This window comes from Vipera berus (assembly GCF_964194415.1).
Source record: "Vipera berus genome assembly, chromosome: 7".
Taxonomy (NCBI): Eukaryota; Metazoa; Chordata; class Lepidosauria; order Squamata; family Viperidae; genus Vipera; species Vipera berus.
In genome coordinates this window covers 75,712,933-75,736,974 of record NC_138209.1, presented here as the reverse complement: position 1 = coordinate 75,736,974, position 24,042 = coordinate 75,712,933, and the positions used below count along the sequence as shown (strand labels likewise).

The 24,042-nt window shown below is 44.0% G+C and overlaps 1 protein-coding gene across 2 annotated transcripts; it reads left to right on the top strand.

Annotated features, from left to right (window-relative positions):
• Positions 1 to 896: 896 nt before the first annotated feature.
• Positions 897 to 23,647, top strand: RELL1 (RELT like 1). 2 transcript variants are annotated; one of them, XM_081332641.1, is made up of 7 exons: positions 897 to 1,703; positions 10,985 to 11,212; positions 12,576 to 12,647; positions 15,513 to 15,570; positions 16,781 to 17,011; positions 18,305 to 18,556; positions 20,289 to 23,647. In XM_081332641.1, exons 1-6 carry the CDS (start codon positions 1,628 to 1,630, stop codon positions 18,516 to 18,518), a joined length of 879 nt encoding a protein of 292 aa, XP_081188767.1. In that variant the 5' UTR covers positions 897 to 1,627; the 3' UTR covers positions 18,519 to 18,556; positions 20,289 to 23,647. The 2 variants fall into 2 exon arrangements, with proteins under 2 accessions (XP_081188767.1, XP_081188766.1); XM_081332640.1 differs by having other exon boundaries at positions 20,286 to 23,647.
• Positions 23,648 to 24,042: the final 395 nt, after the last annotated feature.

Here is a 24,042-nt window from a genome sequence, read left to right as displayed (position 1 = left end):
CCATTTAGCGACCGTGTTACTAACTGAACAACAAGCCGGGATTCCCTGCGGGGGGGGGGCAAGAAGGCTCGTAAATTGGGACAAAAAGGCACTGAACAAATGCCTCGTTTAGCCACAGAAATGTTGGAGGGTGTGTGTGTGTGTGTGTGTGTGTCCACTGCAGTCGTAAGTCGAGGACTGCCTGTATACCCAGGAAGCAATCAAGTCAATCAAAGACCATGAATCAATCAATCAAAAACTTGCTTGGGCAAGGTGGAGGGCAGCCCCAGCGGTCCACACACACCTCCCGCCACCCCAACCCTTCTGCAACCTGCCCCAAGACTCTCTCCCTTCTCGGGGTACCCCAAGAGCCAGGAAAAGCCCCAGACGCGCCCCCCCCACGTTAAAAGAATTAAAATTAAAAACAATTAAAATTGTTTTTAATTTTTGTAACTTGTGTATTGTTTTTTTTTTTAAAGAAAAAAACCTTGTGAACCGCCCTGAGTCCTACGGGAGAAGGGCGGGATATAAGTCTAATAAAATAAAATAAAATAAAATAAAATAAAATAAAATAAAATAAAATAAAATAAAAAATAAAATAAAATAAAATAAAAAATAAAATAAAATAAAATATAAAATAAAATAAAAAAAATAAAATAAAATAACATAAAATAAAATAAATAAAATAAAATAAAATAAAATAAAATAATAAAATAAAATAAAATAAAATAAAATAAAATTAATAAAATAAAATAAAATAAAATAAAATAAAATAAAATAAAATAATAAAATAAAATAAAATAAAATAATAAAATAAAATAATAAAATAAAATAAAATTAAAATAAAATAAAATAAAATAAAATAAAATATAAAATAAAATAAAATAAAATAACATAAAATAAAATAAAATAAAATAAAATAAATAAAATAAAATAAAATAAAATAATAAAATAAAATAAAATAAAATAAAATTAATAAAATAAAATAAAATAAAATAAAATAAAATAAAATAAAATAATAAAATAAAATAAAATAAAATAATAAAATAAAATAATAAAATAAAATAAAATTAAAATAAAATAAAATAAAATAAAATAAAATATAAAATAAAATAAAATAAAATAACATAAAATAAAATAAAATAAAATAAAATAAATAAAATAAAATAAAATAATAAAATAAAATAAAATAAAATAATAAAATAAAATAAAATAACATAACATAAAATAAATAAAATAAAATAAAATAAAATTAAAAAAAATAATAAAATAAAATAATAAAATAAAATAAAATTAAAATAAAATAATAAAATAAAATAAAATAAAATAAAATAAAATAAAATAAAATAAAATAAAATAAAATAAAATAATAAAATAAAATAAAAGCGGCGTCGGAGCTCGCAAACGGCTCGGCCGCCAAACTTCTGCAAAAGCCCTGGCCCTTCAACCGGGCGCCCGCGGGCGCCTCCTCCCGCCCGGGCATGCTCAGTCGAGCTCAACCCTAGAAATCCGGCCCTGGGGCGGGGCCTGGTGGGCGGAGCCTCCTCGGGGTGGGAGGGGCGGAGGCTCCGCGGATCGAGCCTCAGGGCCGGAGACGGGAAGGAGCTTTTTCTTCTTCTTCTTTTTTTGTCTTTTTTTGCGCTGCGCGATGCCTCCCGCGGCTGCCACCGTTGCGCCGCTTTACGACCCAGCTCGGCTGCTCGCCGTCTCCGTCCGGCCTCTCGGTGGGTTTTCCAGGCGGGGGGGGGTGGGTCGGCTGTCCGGCGCTGCCCTTGGGGTGGGGTGGGGGCGGGTGGGGAGGAATTCCACGGAAAACGGGGTACCCACCTTCGTCCCCCTTTGCCAAGCTTGGCTTGGCCCCTTTGGCCAAGTTGCCTGCTTTTTTTTTCTCCCCCAATGGACTTGGGTGAATGGGAGGGGGGGGAGATCAGGACCCCTCCCCTCAATTTCCTCCACCTTTCCCCCACCCCCCAACCCGGAATCGGGAATCCCCTCTCCCCAATTTTCTTTCGCTTGGCCCCTCGGGCCAAGTTGCCTGCTTTTTTTTCTCCCCTTCCCCAATGGACGCGGGTGGCTGGGGGGGTGGGTGGCTGGGGGAGGAGGGAGGGATCAGGACCCCCCCTCCCCTCAATTCCCCCCCTCGTTCCCCCACCCACCCCCCAACCCGGAGGGTGGGGGCGAGAAATCCCCTCTCCCCAATTTTCTTTCGCTTGGCCCCTTGGGCCAGGTTGCCTGCTTTTTGTCTCCCCCTTCCCCAATGGACTTGGGTGAATGGGAGGGGGGGAGATCAGGACCCCTCCCCTCAATTTCCCCCCCCTCGTTCCTCCACCCACCCCCCAACGCGGAGGGCGAGAGAAATCCCCTCTCCCCAATTTTCTTTCGCTTGGCCCCTTTGGCCAAGTTGGACTTGGGTGAATGGGAGGGGGGGGGGAAGATCAGGACCCCTTCCCTGAATTCCCCCCGCCCTCGTTCCTCCACCTTTCCCCCACCCCCCAACCCGGAATCGGGAATCCCCTCTCCCCAATTTTCTTTCGCTTGGCCCCTCGGGCCAAGTTGCCTGCTTTTTTTCTCCCCCTTCCCCAATGGACTTGGGTGAATGGGAGGGGGGGGGAAGATCAGGACCCCTCCTCTCAATTTCCCCCACCCCTCGTTCCTCCACCTTTCCCCCACCCCCCAACCCGGAAAGGGGAATCCCCTCTCCCCAATTTTCTTTCGCTTGGCCCCTTTGGCCAAGTTGCCTGCTTTTTTTCTCCCCCTTCCCCAATGGACTTGGGTGAATGGGAGGGGGGGTGAGATCAGGACCCCTCCCCTGAATTTCCCCCCCCCTCGTTCCTCCACCTTTCCCCCACCCCCCCAACCCGGAAACGGGAATCCCCTCTCCCCAATTTTCTTTGGACTTGGGTGAATGGGGGGGGGAAGATCAGGACCCCTCCCCTGAATTTCCCCCCCCTCGTTCCTCCACCTTCCCCCACCCCCCAACCCGGAAAGGGGAATCCCCTCTCCCCAATTTTCTTTCGCTTGGCCCCTTTTGCTTTTTCTCCCCTTCCCCGATGGACTTGGGTGGGTGGTGGGGAGAGATCAAGAACCCCCCCTCAATTTTTCCCCCTCTCGTTCCCCCACCCACCCCAAACCAGGAAGCGGGGATCCCCTCCCCCCAATTTTCTTTCGCTTGGCCCCTTTTGCAAAGTGGCCTGCTTTTTCTCCCCTTCCCCATGGAGTTGGGCGAGTGAGGGGGAGAGATCAGGAACCCCTCCCCTCAATTTCCCCCTCCCCCTCGTTTCCCCCACCCCCAACCCTGGAGCGGGGATCCCCTCTCCCCAATTTTCTTTCCTCTGGCTTCACAAGGCCTAAACTACAAGTTTGCGTTAACTCCTGCGTCCCGGTTAAGGTTACTTGGTGTGACCCCAGAATTAAGTTTTGGGGGGTGCGATTTCGTTGATTTCATTTCGTTGCAAAGATGCCCAGGTTGGTTTCAATGGAGTCTTTTTGTGTGTGTGTGAATGTGAGGGGGTTGACAGGGGGTTGGTTGGTGCCTAATCAGGGCAGGGTTATTCCCAAACGGCCCTTGTACATTTCCCGCGGTTGTAGCTGCTGTGTAGCTTTTCTCTCTCTCTCTCCTTACATAAAGGGCACGTCCGTTCTAGCAGACTTTTGCAGCTGTTGGCCCTTCCCCATGATTAAGTAATAAATCTGAGAATTCATTTGAATATCCCTCCGGAGCCTTAGTTGCGAGAGAGAGGATGTGTAGCCCTGCGTAGGATGCTTGGCTGGCTGGCTGCTACAGCAGTAGTGCAAATGTCAGGAATGTTCGCACGGTTACACCCGCCCCTAAAGGCCAGTCTTTCGGATAGGTGAGTTGTGATTTTTCACATTTTTTATCGCTAAGCTGCAAGTTGGTTTCGGCCTGAAACGGCCCTTGGGTTTCTGTTTTTCTACAATACAAAACAATACGAAACTCCAGAAGAATTCCATCCAGTTGTGCTTATTTTGTTGTCATGGCAAGGTGGACAGTTAATGATAATGATAATAAATTTGGAAGGGACCTTGGAGGTCATCCAGTCCAACCCCCTGCTCAGGCAGACCATTTCAGACAAATGGCTGTCCAGTCTCTTCTTAAAAACTTCCAGTGTTGGAGCATTTACAACTTCTGGAGGCAGGTGGTTCCACTGGTTAATTGTTCTGACTGTCAGGAAGTTTCTCCTTAGTTCCAGGTTGCTTCTCTCCTTGATGAGTTCCCATCCGTCGTTTCTTGTCCTGCCTTCAGGCACTTTGGGGAATGGCTTGACTCCCTCTTCTTTGGGGGCAACCCCTGAGACGTTGGAAGACTGCTATCATGTCCCCCCCCCCGGTCCTTCTCTTCATTAATAGATAGTCCTTGACTTTCAACAATTCATTTAGTGACTGTTCAAAGTTACAACGGTGCTGAAAAAGGTGCCTTATAACAGTTTCTCACACTTACGACTGTTGCGGACTCCCCAGGGTCACAGGATCAAAATTCGGACGCTTGGCCACTAGTTCATATTTATGACCATGGCCGTGTCCAGGAGTCATGCGACCTTCTGACAAGCATCGTCCATGGGGGAACCAGTGATAACCCACTGAGCCACCGCGTCCCCAGTGTATAGTATAGTAATAGTATAATATAGAGTATATTATAGTGTATAGCATATTGTATTGTGTATAGTATAATACAGTATAGCAATAGTGTAATATAGTAATTGTATGAGGGACGCGGTGGCTCAGTGGGTTAGGATGCTGAGCTTGTCGATCAGAAGGTCGGCAGTTTGGCGGGTCGAATCCCAAGTGCCGCGTAACAGAGTGAGCGCCTGTTACTCGTCCCAGCTTCTGCCAACCTAGCAGTTCGAAAGCACGTAAAAATGCAAGTAGAAAAATAGGGACCACTACGGTGGGAAGGTAACAGCGTTCCGTGCGCCTTTGGCATCTAGTCATGGCGGCCACATGACCACGGAGACGTCCTCGGACAAGCGCTGGCTCTTCGGCTTTAAAAGGGAGATGAGCACCGGCCCCTAGAGTCGGAAATGACTAGCACGCATGTGCGGGGGAACCTTTACCTTTTAATATAGTAATTGTATAGTGTATAGCATAGTAATAGTATAGTAATATTATAATATAGTATATAGCATATTGTACTGTGTATAGTATGATACAGTATAGTAATAGTGTAATATAGTAATATAGTGTATAGTGTGTAATATAGTAATAGTATAGTGTACAGTATAATATAGTATAGTAATATAGTATAGTGTATAGTATAGTAACAGTATAATAATAGTGTAGTGTATTGAATAGTAATAGTATAGTATAATATGTATAGCGTAGTAGTGTATAGTATACAGTATAGTAATAGTGTAATATGGTAACAGTATTGTGCATAATATACTATATAGTATAGTAATAGTATAGTGCATAGTATAATATATAATAGTATAGTATAGTGTATAGTATAGCAATAGTATATTAATAGTATAGTGCAGTGTATAGTAATAGTATAGTGTATAGTATACAGTAGTGTATAGTATTTAGTATAGTGCATGGTGTAAAAATAGTATAGTATAGTGTGGCATAGTAATAGTAATAGTTACAGTGTAATAATTTGATAATTTGAATTACACACAGCGGGAATCAGCCTGCACTGTAAACGCTACTCAAATCTCATAGTCAGTTCTGCGCAGAGTTCCATCTCATGCAATAGCTTGTAATCACGGGTAATTAATCTGCTTTTGTTTAGGAATTTTCTCCACCTAATTGCATCTCACAACGTTGTTTTGAAGTTGCACAAAAGAAAGATTAACGGTGGCTGGAAGGAGTAGGCTTTGTGTTTTTAACACAGCCTTGTAACGTTGGAAGTTATTTTAGGCGAGTCAGGGTGGTAGAAACGAGGTTGCAGGTTAACCAAGTTCTGCCCAAGTTCCTCATTCTTCAAATTCTTCTCTATGGTTCATCATAATATTGAACAGTTCAATTAAATATTTTTAAATCTCCCAGAAAAGTGAGGTTCGTAAAATGTCTATGGTTTGGGTGTGTGTTTGAAAGGAGTGAAGGAAGCTCGTCCTTTGATACATTTGGTTCAGTGAGGAGGTGTTGCTGTTGTTATTATTATTATGTTTAAATAAAACTACTTCAGTTCTGCATTTCTAAATCAATGTGTCCCTTTAAAATTTCGGCAGCTTGTTAATATCCTGTTCTGAAAATAGCTGTTAACTAACTCGGAAAACTGTAACTTTCCCCCATCTCTTTTGTTCAAGTTGAGTTCTGTATGGTGTGGGTTTTGTTGTTTGTTTAAAAATGCCTTTTTGACACTTTTTTTTTTAAAAAAACAACAACTTGGAAACTTTGTTGTCGGATGTTCTACAACAGACATGTCAAACACAAGGCCCGGGGGCCGGATTCGGCCCACGAAGTGGTTTCATGTGGCCCACAAAGCCATCCTGGAAACAGTGAGGGAACGGCCCCCGCTGCCTTGGCCCTGGCCCAGAGACCCTCCTCCTGCCAGAGACCCTCAGATCTGTCCCACTCCTGGCCAGGCCCCCATAGGCACCCTTGATGTGAACGATGTAGAGCTGGCCACGCCCACCCAGTAGGCCATACGCACTCTAACCACACCCACCCAGTAGGCCACGCCCACCCTGGCCATACCCACCTGGACCCCTGAGGGCAACCTCAATGCTGATGTGGCCCTCAATGAAATTGAGTTTGACACCCCTGTTCTACAAAGTCCTTGCCTGGTTACTATGTTTCTTAAAATACCAGTAGTCCCTCGACTTACAAGATTTCATTTAGTGGCCGTTCAGAGTTACAACGGCACGGAAAAAAAATGACTTATGACCATTTTTCACTTGTCAGTCACAGCATTTCCATGGTCCTGTCGTCAGAGGGTGCACAGTCTTATTGTGCTGAAATAATCCAGGAATAAACACAGTAAACAGTGGTTTGTACTAAATGGTGGTTTATCTTACACTGCCTACAATATCATACACCAGGAACAATGTACATACACGTGCTAATACAGCAGGATCCAACAAACCACAATTACAGCAAGAGCCTTCCCTTTTATACAAAGGTTCTTAAAGAGACACGGACCTTGCTGGCTCTTAAAGAGTCACAGACTCTGCTGAGTCGTTCCCATCATTACATCTTACCTTACATCAGCTGATTAGCTATTAAATCATTACCTTGACACATGTGATCAAAATTCAGCCACTTGGCAACCGAATCATATTTATGACGGTTGCAGTGTCCCGGGGGTGTGTGTGTGTCACTTGATCCCCTTTTGCGACCTTTTGACAAGCAAAATTAATGGGCCAGCCAGATTCACTTAACGACCATGTTACTAACTTAGCAGCAGTGATTCACTTAACAACTGTAGCAAGAGAGGTTGTAAAATGAGGCAAAACTCACTTAACAAACGTCTCACTTAGCGACATAAATTTGGGGCTCAGTTGTGGACTGCCTCTACTTTCCTCTGAATTTGACGGCAACATGTTTCCGTGTAAATACAGTTCCGTAAAAAATATCTATTTTCTAATAGATGATACTCCTAGTCCTGTTGCATCGCCAAACAGTTCTTCATTTCAAAATTTAAAAAGAAAAAAAACACATCTGCATCTCATCAGCCTATCCAGTGCTTGCTTACAATTCGGAACGCTTATTTATTTTTTCCCCCTTTGTTTGCTTTCAGCCATGCGCTACGTTTTCCGATAACACCCAAAGAATAATTAAATGGGAATTGTGCTTCATTAAGTTGGCAAAAGGGGCATTTGAAATCCGAAGACTCAGTAAATGTCACATTGAAAAGAGTTAAAGCTCTAGAATGGCACCGATGAGTAATTTGGATGAGTGGATGTAGAAAATGATTGATTGATTGAATGAATGAATGAAGCGAAGGAAGGAAGGAAGGAAGGAAGGAAAGAAGGAAATGAATGAATGAAGCGAAGGAAGGAAGGAAGGAGGAAAGGGAAGGAAGAAAGAAAGAAAAAAGAAAGAAAGAGAAAGAAAGAAAGAAAGAAAGAAAGAAAGAAAGAAAGAAAGAAAGAAAGAAAGAAAGAAAGAAAGGAAGGAAGAGAAAAAGAAAGAAAGGCAAATAAATAAATAAATCTAAGGGGTCGGTTTCCAGAAATCCAATTTAAAAAGGTGGGAATAACAAATATCACCCCACATCCAATCTTGTTTTTCTCACTGAATTTAAGCCTGCATTTCCCCCACCCCTATTTACATAGGAAAGCAGGACTAAAATTATTAGTAAATCACATTTGCTGCTTTTACACAGGCGCACGAAGGATCGAGAATATGGCTGTCTTTTATTCAACTAGGAGATATAATATATGCATACGTGTTTTTTAATGTATCTTTTTTTTTAATCTCGTGTTTTTGTTTTTTTGTTTGTTCCTGTAAAAAGTTTTGGTTTTTTTTGGAGTTTTGTATTTTAACTTTGCATTGAATAAAATAAAAATGACGCTAAAAAAAGAGAGAATATTACTGCATTTTACAGTTTTCACCTTTGGTCTAAGGAAATTGAGTAAGTGCTGGCTGGTGGAATGGATTCAGATGACGCATTTTCTGATTCACCTTCTAGAATTTGGATATTTGTTCATAACTTCCCTTTTTATTTTCCTGCCCAGGAAATAATACACCACGTGACGCTTACTTAAAAGAGAACTTCCTTTTTCTTATTTACACTGTTTCGTTTTTTTTTTTCCTTCTTAATTTTTCTCCATGGGTGCACTTTTCATTTTGCAAGGAATGAAACCGCCCCCCCCCAAAAAAAATTCTGGAGAAAAAAAAGCTTCACTTTGCATAAAAAGCGTTTAAAAAGAAAATATATGTATACGAAGAGTTTTTGTGTGGTTCTGGAACGATTTAAAGTGGTTTTAAAAGTGAAATCATGGTTTTCTTTTTTTTTAAAAAAATAGTTTAATCTGTTGTATAGAATTTTGTTTGGATTATGTCTGGGAAATTGGAGACAAGCTATAGCCAAGAGTATTTATTCTGAATTCTTAGGTTTTCAGACTTTTAACATTAAATGCAATCTCTCATTGTCCCCAGAGGTTGTTTTTTTTTCAAAACGCAACTGGACATTGTCTTTCTTTGAAGAGGTTTAGCTTCTCATCCAAGAAGCTTCTTCAGTTTTAGAAGAAGATCTGGAGAAGCTTCTTCAGTCCAAACTGAAGAAGCTTCTTGGACGAGAAGCGAAATGTCTTCATGGAAAAACAAAGTCCAATTTGCCTTTGGAAAAAGCACTTTTGGGAGAACTACGACCTGGATGACAGAATCTCCGTAGACAATCTCTCGTTGGTTCAGATTGTTATTTGGAGTCAGGATCATGTGCGTATGGCATGTATTCTGGAAATGCAGAAGGCTATTTATAGAAGTCCGCCTTGTGAAAAGTTGGTGACTTTTTAAGTTTTATTTGTCTATTGTTCTGAAAGATTTCTTTCCCAAGCCAGGAAGAGGAATTTGAATTCATTCAGCATGCCATGCATAACTCTTTAGGAAGGATGTGAGGGCACATTCAATCTCTTTAAAAATTAGGATTAGGGAATTTTGATGTTGACCAAATGAAGCTAGGATGACTTGGGAAAGGAATTGGGCCAGTCACCAGGAGGCTGTGAGTTCTAGTCCTGCCTTAGGCATGAAAGCTGAGTGGGTGACTTAGGGCCTATCACCAGGAGACTGAGTTCCAGTCCAGCCTTAGGCATGAAAGCTGGGTGGGTGACTTAGGGCCTATCACCAGGAGACTGTGAGTTCCAGTCCAGCCTTAGGCATGAAAGCTGGGTAGGTGACTTAGGGCCTACCACCAGGAGACTGTGAGTTCCAGTCCAGCCTTAGGCATGAAAGCTGAGTGGGTGACTTAGGGCCTACCACCAGGAGACTGTGAGTTCCAGTCCAGCGTTAGGCATGAAAGCTGGGCGGGTGACTTAGGGCCTACCACCAGGAGACTGTGAGTTCCAGTCCAGCCTTAGGCATGAAAGCTGAGTGGGTGACTTAGGGCCTACCACCAGGAGACTGTGAGTCCAGCGTTAGGCATGAAAGCTGGGTGGGTGACTTAGGGCCTACCACCAGGAGACTGTGAGTTCCAGTCCAGCCTTAGGCATGAAAGCTGAGTGGGTGACTTAGGGCCTACCACCAGGAGACTGAGAGTTCCAGTCCAGCCTTAGGCATGAAAGCTAACTGGGTGACTTAGGGCCTACAACCAGGAGACTGAGAGTTCCAGTCCAGCCTTAGGCATGAAAGCCAGCTGGGTGACATGGGCCAGTCACCAGTGCTAATTGCACTGGTCAATACCGTAAAGTAGGTAACTGATTTAAAAAATAAAAATAAAATTGTATCCTTTATCGTCACGATAAGGAAAAAAGAGAATTCCGGTTTCTCCAAAGAAAAAGGCAAAGGACAGCTCAGTTTTCTACTGACCATGCAGAGTCTTGGTCGATTTCAAGAGGAAATGCATTTCCTGGATTTGTCCAGCCTTTTTAAATAGCAAATTCAGCTGAAATGGGAAGGTGAACAACGGCGCGTTACACTGTTCCAGTGCACGGCGGAAACTGATCTCATTTCTGGGACGTGCAAAATCGCAGCTTATTGGGCATCATCGAAAAGACTCCCAACAAAATAGTTTCTGGGTAGTTTTTTTTTTTGGCTTTGCAAGTTAGTCGGAAGTCTTCCAGAGGAGAACTTGGTTTGAAATATTTTTTTTCCCCTTCCCTTCCCTTCCCTTCCCTTCCCTTCCCTTCCCTTCCCTTCCTCCCTTTTTTCTCTCTTCCCCTTTCCTTTCCCTACTTCTCCTCTCCCCCTCTACTTCCTTCCTCCCTCCTCTCTTTCCCTCTGCTCCCCCTTCCCTTCCCCCTCCCTTCTCTTCCATGCTGGCTGAGGAATTCTGGGAGTTGAAGTCCACCAGTCATCCAAGGGCCAGGTTTGAAGACCCCTGGTCCAAAGGGTAGATTTGACAAACATGGCGACCTTTTTTCACCTTTTTTTTTGTTTCCCCTAGCAAGCCCCGAAGCCTTGGCGAGCCACAGTTTGGGAAACGGGGCCAATAAATCTGAAAACGGACTTTCCAAAGATGGCGGACACCCTGAATATATTGCTTATTTCCTGATTCCGGTATTCTTCCTCATGGGGCTGTTAGGGGTTTTAATTTGTCACGTGCTAAAGAAAAACGGCTATCGGTGTAGGACCGAAGCAGAGGAAGAAGATGAACGGCTTGGAGAAAAGATAGGTAAGCCCTAGACCATTTCAGACAAATGGCTGTCCAGTCTCTTCTTAAAAATGTACGGTGTTGGAGCATTCACCGCTTCTGGAGGCAGGTTGTTCCACTGGTTAATTGTTCTCACTGTCAGGAAGTTTCTCCTTAGTTCTAGGTTGCTTCTCTCCTTGGTTAGTTTCCATCCGTTGCTTCTTGTCCTGACTTAAAGTGCTTTGGAGAATAGCTTGACTCCCTCTTCTTTGGGGCCGCCCCTGAGATACTGGGATGCTGCTATCATGTCCCCCCTCGTCCTTCTCTTCATTAAACTAGACATCCCCAATTCCAGCAACCGTTCCTTATATGTTTTAGCCTCCAGTCCCCTGATCATCTTGGTTGCTCTTCTCTGCACTCTTTCCAGAGTCTCAACATCTTTTTTTATATGGCGGTTTCCAAATAGGACAAACAGGAAGAAATTTTCTGCCTTTATTCTTTTAGTTGTGCTTTTCCCCCCCAGCCATATCAACTTTTGATAACAGTCCACCTGGCCCTCTTCAAGCTGTTTATCTATCTATCTATCTATCTATCTATCTATCTATCTATCTATCTATCTATCTATCTATCTATCTATCTATCTATCTATCTATCTATCTATCTATCTATCTATCTATCATATGTCTATATCTATCTATCTATCTATCTATCTATCTATCTATCTATCTATCTATCTATCTATCTATCTATCTATCTATCTATCTATCTATCTATCTACCTATCATGTCTATATCTCTATCTATCTATCTATCTATCTATCTATCTATCTATCTATCTATCTATCTATCTATCTATCTATCTATCTATCTATCTATCTATCTATCTATCTATCTATCTATCTATCTATCTATCTATCTATCTATCTATCTTATCTGTCTATCTGTCTATCCCGCCTTATTCCCGAAGGACTCAGGGCGGTTTACAGGGCAATATTTAAAAGACAATATAAATTAAGATAAAAATAGAATTAAAAAGAATTAAATTAATAATAGCCCAACAATAAAACAATGTTAAAACTTAAAACTAAAAACCTCCTCAGTCTGGGCCAGATAGATCGAAAAGCCAGGTTTTCAGGTCCCGGTGAAACGAGCGCAGGTGGGGGGCGGTCCGGAGTTCCACAGGTAAATCATTCCAAAGGGCAGGCACGCCCACAGAGAATGCCCTCCCTCTGGGGATCACCCGCCGGCATTCCCTGACCGGCGGCACCCTAAGGAGAGAGAATGGTTTTAATCTCTGCTTCATACACTGGCTTGGGAAATGCTGTTGTCACCTAACTTTATCATTGCTTTCCAGGAACCAAGGAGCCAAAGTTAAATTTTGGGTTGTTTTTTTTTTTTTTTTTTAGAATTGAACGAAAGCGTCAATGAAAACAGTGACACCGTGGGACAGATAGTTGATTATATCATGAAAAATGAAGGTAAGGGAGCTAGTTTTTAGAAATGACTCGACAGATTTTTTTTTGGACATTTTGAGCCGTTTTAGGATTTTGCTGAAGGAACGTTAAGGGATGAATGCCAGCCTTTTAACTCATGACTCTGCAATTGGCTACTCAGTTTATTTATTTATTATTTATTTATTTATTTATTTATTTATTTATTTATTTATTTATTTATTTATTTATTTATTTATTTATTTATTTAATTTGTATACCGCCCTTCTCCCGAAGGACTCAGGGCGGTGAACAGGGCAATACATAATAAAAACAAGATACAAAAATTAAAAATTATTAAAAAGTAATTAAACAGTGATGCCCGTAATAAATTAGTACAGATTAAAAGTTAAGGCCAATTTATAAAACCCAACCCCATCCCATCAGGTCAGGCCGGCTTGTTCAAAAAGCTGAAGTCAGGCGTGAATTTTTAAACGTTCGCCTCTGTACACGTGCAAATTGCTTGGAACGAAAAGGGCTTTCCGAAGAGTCAAACCTTAATGGTGAACGGGTTTTGTCAAGCATCCCTCACGCATGAGAGGAAGATCGGAAGACACTTATTTTTTCAGAGTTCAGAATTTGTCAGAACAGAGTGTTAGGTGAAACCCCCAAACAGCATCTTGAAAATCATTTCTGGCTGCAAATACGACGTGACTGGTCTTCGGTGATTTTTCTCTCAGCACCCTGAAACTGAAAAAAAAAAGTCAATTAATTGTTTGATGTCTCCCTGGCACCTAAAGCAGTTGAATTCAATAGAAGAACAAAGAAGAACAGAGAATATTTGTAGCTCAGGGTTGAATTGGGGAGTTCTTGATACTCTCTGAATTTGGTGGTCTTCTTGCAGGCGTTTCATGACCCAACTAGATCACATCATCAGTGCTAGAAGGGAGTGGGGTTTGTTTTCTGCGAGCAAGCCACTTGTATGTAAGCAGGGATCAAATCCCACTCCCTTCTCGCACTGATGATGTGACCTAGTTGGGTCGTGAAACGTCTGCAAGATAACATCCAAGGTCAAAGAGCATCAAGGACTCCACAGTCCTCGTCCTTCTCCTCCTCCTCCTCCTCCCCCCTTGCTTCTCTTCCACTCTGCAAACCTCTCTCCCTTCTCGCACTGATGATCAAAGAGCACCAAGGACTCCACAGTCCTCCTCCTCCTCCTCCTCCTCCTCCTGCTTCTCTTCCACTCTGCAAACCTCCCTCCCTTCTCGCACTGATGATGTGACCTAGTTGGGTCATGAAACATCTGCAAGATAACATCCAAGGTCAAAGAGCATCAAGGACTCCACAGTCGTCGTCCTTCTCCTCCTCCTCCCCCCTTGCTTCTCTTCTACTCTGCAAACCTCTCTCCCTTCTCGCACTGATGATCAAAGAGCACCAAGGACTCCACAGTCATCGTCCTCCTCCTCCTTCTCCTCCTCCTGCTTCTCTTCCACTCTGCAAACCTCTCTCCCTTCTCGCACTGATGATCAAAGAGCACCAAGGACTCCACAGTCATCGTCCTCCTCCTCCTCCTCCTCCTCCTCCTGCTTCTCTTCCGCTCTGCAAACCTCTCTCCCTTCTTGCACTGATGATCAAAGAGCACCAAGGACTCCACAGTCATCGTCCTCCTCCTCCTCCTCCTCCCCCCTTGCTTCTCTTCCACTCTGCAAACCTCCCTCCCTTCTCGCACTGATGATGTGACCTAGTTAGGTCGTGAAACGTCTGCAAGATAACAGTCCTTCTCCTCCTCCTCCTCCCCCCTTGCTTCTCTTCTACTCTGCAAACCTCCCTCCCTTCTCGCACTGATGATGTTACCTAGTTGGGACATGAAACATCTGCAAGAAAGCATCCAAGATCAAAGAGCACCAAGGACTCCACAGTCGTCCTCCTCCTCCTCCTCCTCCTCCTCCTCCTCCTCCTCCTCCTCCTCCTCCTCCTCCTCCTCCCCCTCCTGCTTCTCTTCCACTCTGCAAACCTCCCTCCCTTCTCGCACTGATGATGTTACCTAGTTGGGACATGAAACATCTGCAAGAAAGCATCCAAGATCAAAGAGCACCAAGGACTCCACAGTCGTCGTCGTCGTCCTCCTCCTCCCTCTCCTGCTTCTCTTCCACTCTGCAAACCTCTCCCCCTTCTCGCACTGATGATGTTAACTAGTTGGGTCATGAACCGTCTTCAAGAACACCACCAAGATCATCAGCAAGGAATCCTGCCGTCGAATTGATTTGTCACGTAGACAAACATTTCTGCTTTTGGTTTTTTGGACCCAGTTTTTCCAATCCAAAAGCAAGAATGGCTAGTCTTACCTTATTGCCACTCACCCATTCGGGCTGAGATACTGCAGTGGTTCAAAGGCTCATGATACTGTCCTGCCAAGACCGAACCATTTTCAGTAGAGAGGAAAATTTCACGTAGGGGTGTCTTCTATCCCTAAAAAAAAAAAAAATATCAAGCCACTTTGGAAACAGTGTAGTTTCTTATTAATATTTATTTTTCCCCGGGAAGTGACAACTTGATAAGGAAGACGTTCAAACTCGTAACTTTCAGAACACACCCACCCCTGGAAGATTTTAAGCAATGCATAATTTCTCCAGTTATTAAAATCTGCTTTAAAGACAGCGCGCCTTTAGGATGTCTGTTATTAAAATACCGTTTATTAAATGCTGTTTGCAGGATGTCCCGTGCCTCTCTGCTTTCTCCCGAGTACACGGGCAAAGTGCCACCCTGAAAAACATATTTTGTACCAATTCTGCCACATAAGTAAATGGTTCAATTCGGCTTACGGTTTGCAGTCTTCTCATTCTCCACTGTGCTCAACCCCGGAATAAAGAATTCAGTAACAAAAACATTAAATATTACTTCTGACTTTTGCAGCCAATGCAGATGTGCTGAAAGCCATGGTCGCTGATAATTCTGTGTGCGATCCAGAAAGGTAAGCAATCTCATTGCAGCGTTTTCTCTTTTCCTTAAACAGCCTCAAATAAAGTAGAGCAAAATAACTCCTGAATCCATTTGTCCTATGAGAGGGACCTTGTAGTCCTAGTGGACCATCACTTGACTGTGAGCCAGGAGTGTGCAGCAGCAGCCAAAAAAGCTAACACAATCCTGGGTTTTGTAGAAACAGAGGCATAGAATCAAGGTAGTAGTACCGCTTTACAAAGCTCTAGTAAGACCACACCTGGAATACTGCAGCCAATTTTGGTCACCGTGTCACAAAAAAGACGTTGAGAGCCTGGGAACAATTCAGAGAAGAGCAACTAAGATGATCCAAGGCCTGGAGACCAAAACATACGAAGAAGGGCTGTGGGACTTGGGTTTGGCCAGTCTAAAGAAAAGAAGAAATAGGGGAGACAAGATAGCAGTATTCCACTTATCTGAGGGGCTGCCACAAGGAAGAGGGGGGTCACGTTATTCACCAAAGCACCAGAGGGAAGGATGAGGAACAAGGGTTGGAAACTGACCAAAGAGAGAAGCAACCTGGAATTAAGGAGAAACTTCCTGACAGTGAGGACAATCAACCAGTGGAGCAGCTTACGCCCAGAAATCGTGGGCACTCCATTGCTGGAAATTTTAAAAAAGAGACTGGACAATCACCTGTCTGAGATGGTATAGGTCCTGCTTGAGCAGGGGGCTGGACTAGAAGACCTCCAAGGTCCCTTCCAGATTCTATTCTGTTCTACTCTACTCTACTCTACTCTACTCTACTCTACTCTACCCTACCCTACCCTACCCTACCCTACCCTACCCTACCCTACTCTACTCTACTCTACTGGTGAGGACAGCCGGGAAGATTATAGAAAGCTCGCTTCCCGTTATTCAGGATACGGCTTGTAAGCGCTCATGTGCTTAGAGCTCGGTGCATTGTTAGAGACCCCGCACACCCATTTTACAGTCTGTTCCTGTTGCTCCCCTCTGGGAGGAGATTTAGAAGTACTTATAGCAGAACTACGGATTCTGTAACAGCTTTGTTCTTTAAGGATTAACCAAAGCTTTGTGGAAAAGAGTCATTTAGGGGGGAAAAAAGTCTGTTTAGAAACATAGTGTGAGCTCAAGAGGAAGAAAAGTTAGCGGGATTTGATTCGTCGACTGCCTGCCTCCCCGATGCTCATTTTTTGTTTTCCCTTTCCGCTCCTAAAATTTAGCCCAACCACTCCCGGCAGCCCAACAAGTCCCGGTTCTCCAATGTCCCCTGGAGGTCCTTCGTCAAAACACACGTGCCGAGGACACCACCTGCACACCATTGGGGGCGTGGCTGGGACAGGCGCTTGCTCCCGTTGCAGCCAAAAGCGGTGGAATCTCTTCAGCCCAAATAAAAGAGCCAAAGAACCCAAGAGACCAAGACATGGAGAAGTCACCGTACTCTCTGTGGGAAGGTAAGTTAGCTTAGTTTCATGAGAAGAGGCAGCCCAGTTGGCTTCTGTTTGCAAACTGGGAATAGAGGAGAGGGGAGAAGAGCCTGTATGAGACTGTTGGACTCAGACCGGGCCTACTCGGGTAAAACACAGATGTATGGCCTAGGGGTTAAGGCACCAGACTAGAAACTGGGACAATGTGAGTTCTAGTGCTGCATTAGACATGAAAGTCAGCTGGGTGACTTTGGGCCAATCACCAGGAGACTGTTGAGTTCTAGTCCCGCCTTAGATATGAAAGTCAGCTGGGTGACTTTGGGCCATTCACTAGGAGACTGAGTTCTAGTCCTGCCTTAGATATGAAAGTCAGCTTGGTGACTTTGGGCAGCCAATCACTAGGAGACTGAGTTCTAGTCCCGCCTTTGATATGAAAGTCAGCTGAGTGACTTTGGGCCAATCACTAGGAGACTGGGAGTTCTAGTCCCGCCTTAGACATGAAAGTCAGCTGAGTGACTTTGGGCAGTCAATCACTAGGAGACTGAGTTCTAGTCCTGCCTTAGATATGAAAGTCAGTTGGGTGACTTTGGGCCAATCACTAGGAGACTGTGAGTTCTAGTGCCGCCTTAGATATGAAAGTCAGTTGGGTGACTTTGGGCCAATCACTAGGAGACTGGAAGTTCTAGTCCCACCTTAGACATGAAAGTCAGTTGGGTGATTTTGGACCAATCACTAGGAGACTGTGAGTTCTAGTCCCGCCTTAGACATGAAAGTCAGCTGGTGACTTTGGGCAGTCAATCACTCTTTTATCAGTCCCAAGGTTTTTCACTTCTTGTGGGGAAAAAAATAGGAGGTGGAAGGTATATTGGGTATGTTCATCCCCTCTGAGGTATTTGTAATAGGAATAAAGGCAATGAATTGAATGAAAGAGAGAGGGGGAGAGAGGGGGAAGGAAGGAAGGAAAGGAAGGAAAGGAAGGAAGGAAGGAAAGGAAGAAAGAAAGAAAGAAAGAAAGAAAGAAAGAAAGAAAGAAAGAAAGAAAGAAAGAAAGAAAAAGAGAAAGAAAGTAAGAAAGAGAAAGAAAGAAAGAAAAGAAAAGAAAGAAAGAAAAGGAAAGAAAGAAAGAAAGAAAGAAAGAAAGAAAGAAAGAAAGAAAGAAAGAAAGAAAGAAAGAAAAATACAACAAGCCGAAATGGGCAAGGGGCAGGAATGACTGGATGGCTTTTCCCAAGGACCCTTTCTACTGTCAGTTGAAATTTTCCACAACACCAACCCTGCTAGGTGGACTCACAATCCTTTTAATTAATTGCATTGCTCCAGATTCCGGGTTACCAAGGTGGAACAGAAGTCTGCTCCCAAGGACCGGAAGTACTTTATGCCCATCAGCGGAGGCCAGGCTGCTGATGTGCCCTGTACACCTGTGAAAGAAAGCTCTAAAGAACAGCCAGCTTCCCTTCCTCCGACAGCAGAATCAAAAGAGCTGAAACCAACACCTACCAAGCAGAGAAAGGGCGGGAGATCTGATTCAGGATAGCCCTTTTTTTGACCGAAAGTGACGGCAGGACAGGTCAGGTGAGTAAACCCCGCAAGCTTTGTCACCAGTTCTCAAGGCCTTTCAAGGCCAAAAGATCTCCAGTTTTCTTTTCGAAAACTTAGATTGACTTTAAGCAATTAAATGGGAGGAGTTGGGAATTGCTCGTCTAGAGAAAAGGAGGAGTAAGGGAGGGGTAGACAACCTGGGCTCTTTTATGACTCCTGGACTTCAACTCCCAGAATTCCTGAGCCGGCATGGCTCAGCTTGGAAACCTCTCCCTTTCCCCTCAGCGTGGCTGGCTCAGGAATTCTGGGAGTTGAAGTCCACAAATCATAAAAGGGCCACGTTTGAAGACCCCTGGTTTAGTGTATAGGCTAGGGGTAGGCAACCTTGGCTCTTTTATGACGCGTGGACTTCAACTCCCAGAATTCCTGAGCCACCATGGCTCAGCTTGGAAACCTCTCCCTTTCCCCTCAGCATGGCTGGCTCAGGAATTCTGGGAGTTGAAGTCCACAAATCATAAGGGGGCCAAGTTTGAAGACCCCTGGTTTAGTGCATAGGCCAGGGGTAGGCAACCTTGGCTCTTTTATGACTCGTGGACTTCAACTCCCAGAATTCCTGAGCCAGCATGGCTCAGCTTGGAAATCTCTCCCTTTTCCCCTCAGCCTGGCTGGCTCAGGAATTCTGGGAGTTGAAGTCCACAAATCATAAAAGGGCCACGTTTGAAGACCCCTGGTTTAGTGCATAGGCCAGGGGTAGGCAACCTTGGCTCTTTTATGACGTGTGGACTTCAACTCCCAGAATTCCTGAGCCAGCATGGCTCAGCTTGGAAATCTCTCCCTTTTCCCCTCAGCCTGGCTGGCTCAGGAATTCTGGGAGTTGAAGTCCACAAATCATAAGGGGGCCAAGTTTGAAGACCCCTGGTTTAGTGCATAGGCCAGGGGTAGGCAACCTTGGCTCTTTTATGACTCGTGGACTTCAACTCCCAGAATTCCTGAGCCAGCATGGGGGAAACTATGACCCCTTCATAACTCGTGGACTACAACTCCCAGAATTCCTGAGCCAGCATGGCTCAGCTTGGAAATCTCTCCCTTTTCCCCTCAGCCTGGCTGGCTCAGGATTTCTGGGAGTTGAAGTCCACAAATCATAAAAGGGCCACGTTTGAAGACCCCTGGTTTAGTGTATAGGCCAGGGGTAGGCAACCTTGGCTCTTTTATGACTTGTGGACTTCAACTCCCAGAATTCCTGAGCCAGCATGGGGGAAACTATGACCCCTTCATGACTCGTGGACTTCAACTACCAGAATTCCTGAGCCAGGATGCCTCATCTTGGAAACCTCTCCCTTTCCCCTCAGTATGACTGGCTGAGGAATTCTGGGAGTTGAAGTCCACGTTCCCCCATGCTGGGTCAGGAATTGTGGAAGTTGGAAGTCCACAAGCCATAAAAGGGCCAAGTTTGAAGACCCCTGGTTTAGTGCATAGGCCAGGGGTAGGCAACCTTGGCTTTTTTATGACTCGTGGGCTTCAACTCCCAGAATTCCTGAGCCAGCATGGGGGAAACTATGGTGATCTTCCTGGCTCCTATTTAAGCGCTGGTCCACTAGTTGATAACCAGTATCTTGACTTACATCTGGAACCAGATGGAGACCCACTACAGTTCCCCAGAAGATGGGCATCAAATCTCGGCTTGCATAGAAGTGTTTTCTTTGACGACCAGGGTTTGCCAGCTTGACACTTCTAACAATATTATTTTTCTTCTCGTCTTCAGCAGGGGGAGAAAACAAGGAAGACCATTGGAGGGGGGGGGACAAAAATGGCACCCTAACGACTTTTCAAGGAGGTCTTCGTAAATGCAGCACCGTGCCCAGCTTTCATTAAGTGAATCTCTGCGCCGTTCGGTCCCAGATGATTTAACGCATTGTTAGTAATGGAATATTTAGTGACATTTATTCGTTTGCAGGCTACAGGGGTTTTCCTGCCTGCAGTTTTATATATGTGTGTTTTTAAACATGCCTGTTCCCCCCCCCCCCCGATAAAGCAGAACTTAACAAAAACACACTCTGGGAACGGGAAAAACCAAAAAAACGCGTCGCGGGGCGTTGGGTCCAAGCAAACCCCCCCAAACCAGGTGTAACCCGATCCTGCTCGTTTTCTTGAGAACAGGAGAGGGAAAGTTGTGAGCCTATGTTTTCCGTCTTAATTTATTGCTGGTGTCCCAACGGCTGCTAAATAACGCACTGCCTCATTACATTTATTCTGCAGCTTTACTGTAATGGCTGTTTGGTTCCCAAAGCCTTTTTTTTTAGGGAATTTCTCCAAGCTCAATTGAGCTGCTGATTTTTGAGTTTTGGTGATGTGTCCGAGAAACTAGTTTATTTTTATTTTATTTTTTATTTTTATTCCATTTATATCCCGCCCTTCTCCGAAGACTCAGGGCGGCTTACAAGCTTAGCAGTAGCCTTCATTCTATGTATATGCCTGCTTATTAGGGCTTTCACACACACACACCCAAGCGGCATTATTACAAAGTCAGCTTATTGCCCCCAACAATCTGGGTCCTCATTTTACCTACCTCGGAAGGATGGAAGGCTGAGTCAACCTTGAGCCTGGTGGGACTCGAACCTGCACTAATGGCAGGCAGCTGGTGTTACTTAAGGAGGCATTAGCCCACTGCTCCACCAAGGCAGTGGAGGATAGGCGTGCAAATTTACCTTTACTTTTCACCTGAGGCTCTTTTCTTTGCAATAACTGTGACGATAAATATACAGGTAGTCCTCGACTTTACGAACACCATTGAGCCCCCCCCCCCAATTTCTGTTGCTAAGTGAGACGCTTGTTAAGTGAGTTTTGCCGTGTGTTACTCGCACGGTTGCCAAGTGAACCGGGTTTCCTCCATTGACTTTGCTTGCCAGACGGTCTCAAAAGGGGATCACGTGACACACACACACACCCCAGGCACCCTGCGACCGTCATAAATGTGAGTCGGTTCCCAAACATCTGAATTTTGATTGCGTGACCGAGGGGACGCCGCAATGATTGTGTGAAAAACGGTCATAAGTCGCTTTTTTCTGAGCCGTTGTAACTTCAAACGGTCAGTAAATAAATTGTTGTAACTTGAGGACTAGCTCCTTTGGCTTTCTGAGATTCTGCGCTCATGGCTCTTTAGATAGATCGATATTGGCGAAGGGCATCAAAACATCTAGGAAAAGAGGGCAGGGCACTAATAGGTCAATATGTCTGCTCAGAAGTACATTCCAATAAATTGGACAGATCTTATCCTTCAGGCTAGTCTGTAGAGTAGGGTTGTTTGACCTTGGCAAAGTTAAAATGTGTGGACTACAACTCCCAGAATTCCTCAGCCAGCATGGAATTCTGGGAGTTGAAGTCCACACATCTTAAAAAGCTACTCAGCTTGAGAAACAGTGATGTAGAGAAGGGGTCTTCAAACTTGGCCCCTTTATGACTTGTGGACTTCAACTCCCAGAATTCCTCAGCCAGCATGGAATTCTGGGAATTGAAGTCCACACACCTTAAAAGCTGCTCGGCTTGAGAAGCAGTGATATAGAGGATTGCCATCTGCAATAGCATTCCTTAGGACGATGTAAAATATATTTCCATATATCCCATTTCAGCGATATACAGTACAGATAGTCCTTGACTTACGACCACAATTTTTGTTGCTAAGTGAGACATTCGCTACGTGAGTTTCGCCTCATTTCACCACCTTTCTCGCCACAGTTGTTAAGTGAACCGCTGCCCTTGTTAAATTAGTAACATGGTTGTTAAGTGAATCTGGCTTCCCCATTGATTTTTCTTTGTCAAGAAGGTCGCAGAAAGGGGACCACATGATCCCGGGACCCTGGGACCGTCATAAATGTGAGTCAGTTCCCAAGCGTCTTGAGTTTTGATCACGTGACCGTGGGGACGCTGAAATAGTCATACAGGTGAAAAATGGTTATAAGTCCCTTTTTTCAGTCCCGTTGTAACTTTGGCCACTAAATGAGGTATTTGTAAGTCAAGGAGTATTTTACTTAGTCAGCAGTGCTCTTTTTCATGTAGTCCTTGTCACTTATCCTTCTAATTGTTGGTCCCAATATATCTATGGCATTAGGGAAAGCATCTTCTGTTGATATTATTCCTTTCTCACACGTAGAGCTAGTTTTGCCACATCAAGACCCGATCCTAAGTTTGGAAATGAAATTAGGATGTCTTTGCTCTAAATCAGAGTTGGGGAAGTATGGCCCCTTCATGGTTTGTGGACTTCAACTCGCAGAATTCCTTATCCAGGATGAGAACTTGGCCCCTTCATGACTTGTGGACTTCAACTCCCAGAATTCCTTAGCCAGCATGAGAACTTGGCCCCTTCATGACTTGTGGACTTCAACTCCCAGAATTCCTTAGCTAGCATGAGAACTTGGCCCCTTCATGACTTGTGGACTTCAACTCCCAAAATTCCTTAGCCAGCATGAGAACTTGGCCTCTTCATGACTTGTGGACTTCAACTCCCAGAATTCCTGAGCCAGCATGAGAACTTGGCCCCTTCATCACTTGTGGACTTCAACTCCCAGAATTCCTGAGCCAGCTGGCCAAGGAATTCTGGGAACCGAAGTCCACAAGTCATAAAAAGGCCATAGTTCCCATGCTGGCTAAGGAATTCTGGGAGTTGAAGTCCACAAGTCATAAAACGGCCGTTGTTCCCCACCCCTGCTCTAAATCTTAGCTCTGTTAACCTGATGCTCAGTGGATTATTATTTAACTACAAGTCAGTTCTTGAGGAAAATCTGATTGCAAGCATACTTCAGGTTTACGACGAGTTGTACTAGAACCAGTTCTATCACCCCCAGCTAGGAAACCTTTAAATAAATACAACCGTTGGCCGAAATCTTTGGAATTGCGTAAAAGCATCGATAATGCTTGAAATCAATGCATCTTTTGGCCATTTCATCGATCAGCTTGTGTGATTTATCAGCTGCCAAAGAGGAGAGGGACCCACTTTTCACATGAAATGTAATTTTTAACTCTGCGTTAAATGTACGTTAACCGTTTGGTTTGGCTGTGAAGATTTTGTACAATACGCGTTAATTGTTCATTTTGAACAATAAAAGCAACAAAAAGCCCTTTTTAAACAGCTGCGAGACGTTGTTTTTCTTTCAACTTTTCCGAGCCTTTGTGTGTGTGCGCGCTTTATCCTGTTTTATTGTTTGCAGGGAAGCGCGCTTTCCAGGTTAAGACCTGGGGCGGTGTGGCACCTCGTTCCCAAAGAGTTGGAGCTTTTAAATTCAGATGGGAAAAGAATTAAGAGCTTTGCGTGCCTTTTACACCGAGCAATTAAATTGAGCCAAAAGATAGCATGGAATTCCGTACGGAAGTGCATAGTTCAGGCAATATGTTAAGTGGAATTCCAGAGGGAGGGCTGGGAACGAGCGTAGATTTGATTTTTTGATTTAACAAATAATAAGATAACGATAGAGAATATTTGTAGCTCAGACTGAACTGTGGGGCCCTTGGTGCTCTCTGAACTTGGT

Coding starts and splice junctions, on each gene's coding strand:
- RELL1 (XM_081332641.1), top strand. CDS start 1,628: ATGCCTCCCGCGGCTGCCACCGTTGCGCCGCTTTACGACCCAGCTCGG. Junction 11,213..12,575: donor ACGGCTTGGAGAAAAGATAG/GTAAGCCCTAGA, acceptor TTTTTTTTTTAG/AATTGAACGAAAGCGTCAAT. Junction 15,571..16,780: donor TCTGTGTGCGATCCAGAAAG/GTAAGCAATCTC, acceptor CCTAAAATTTAG/CCCAACCACTCCCGGCAGCC.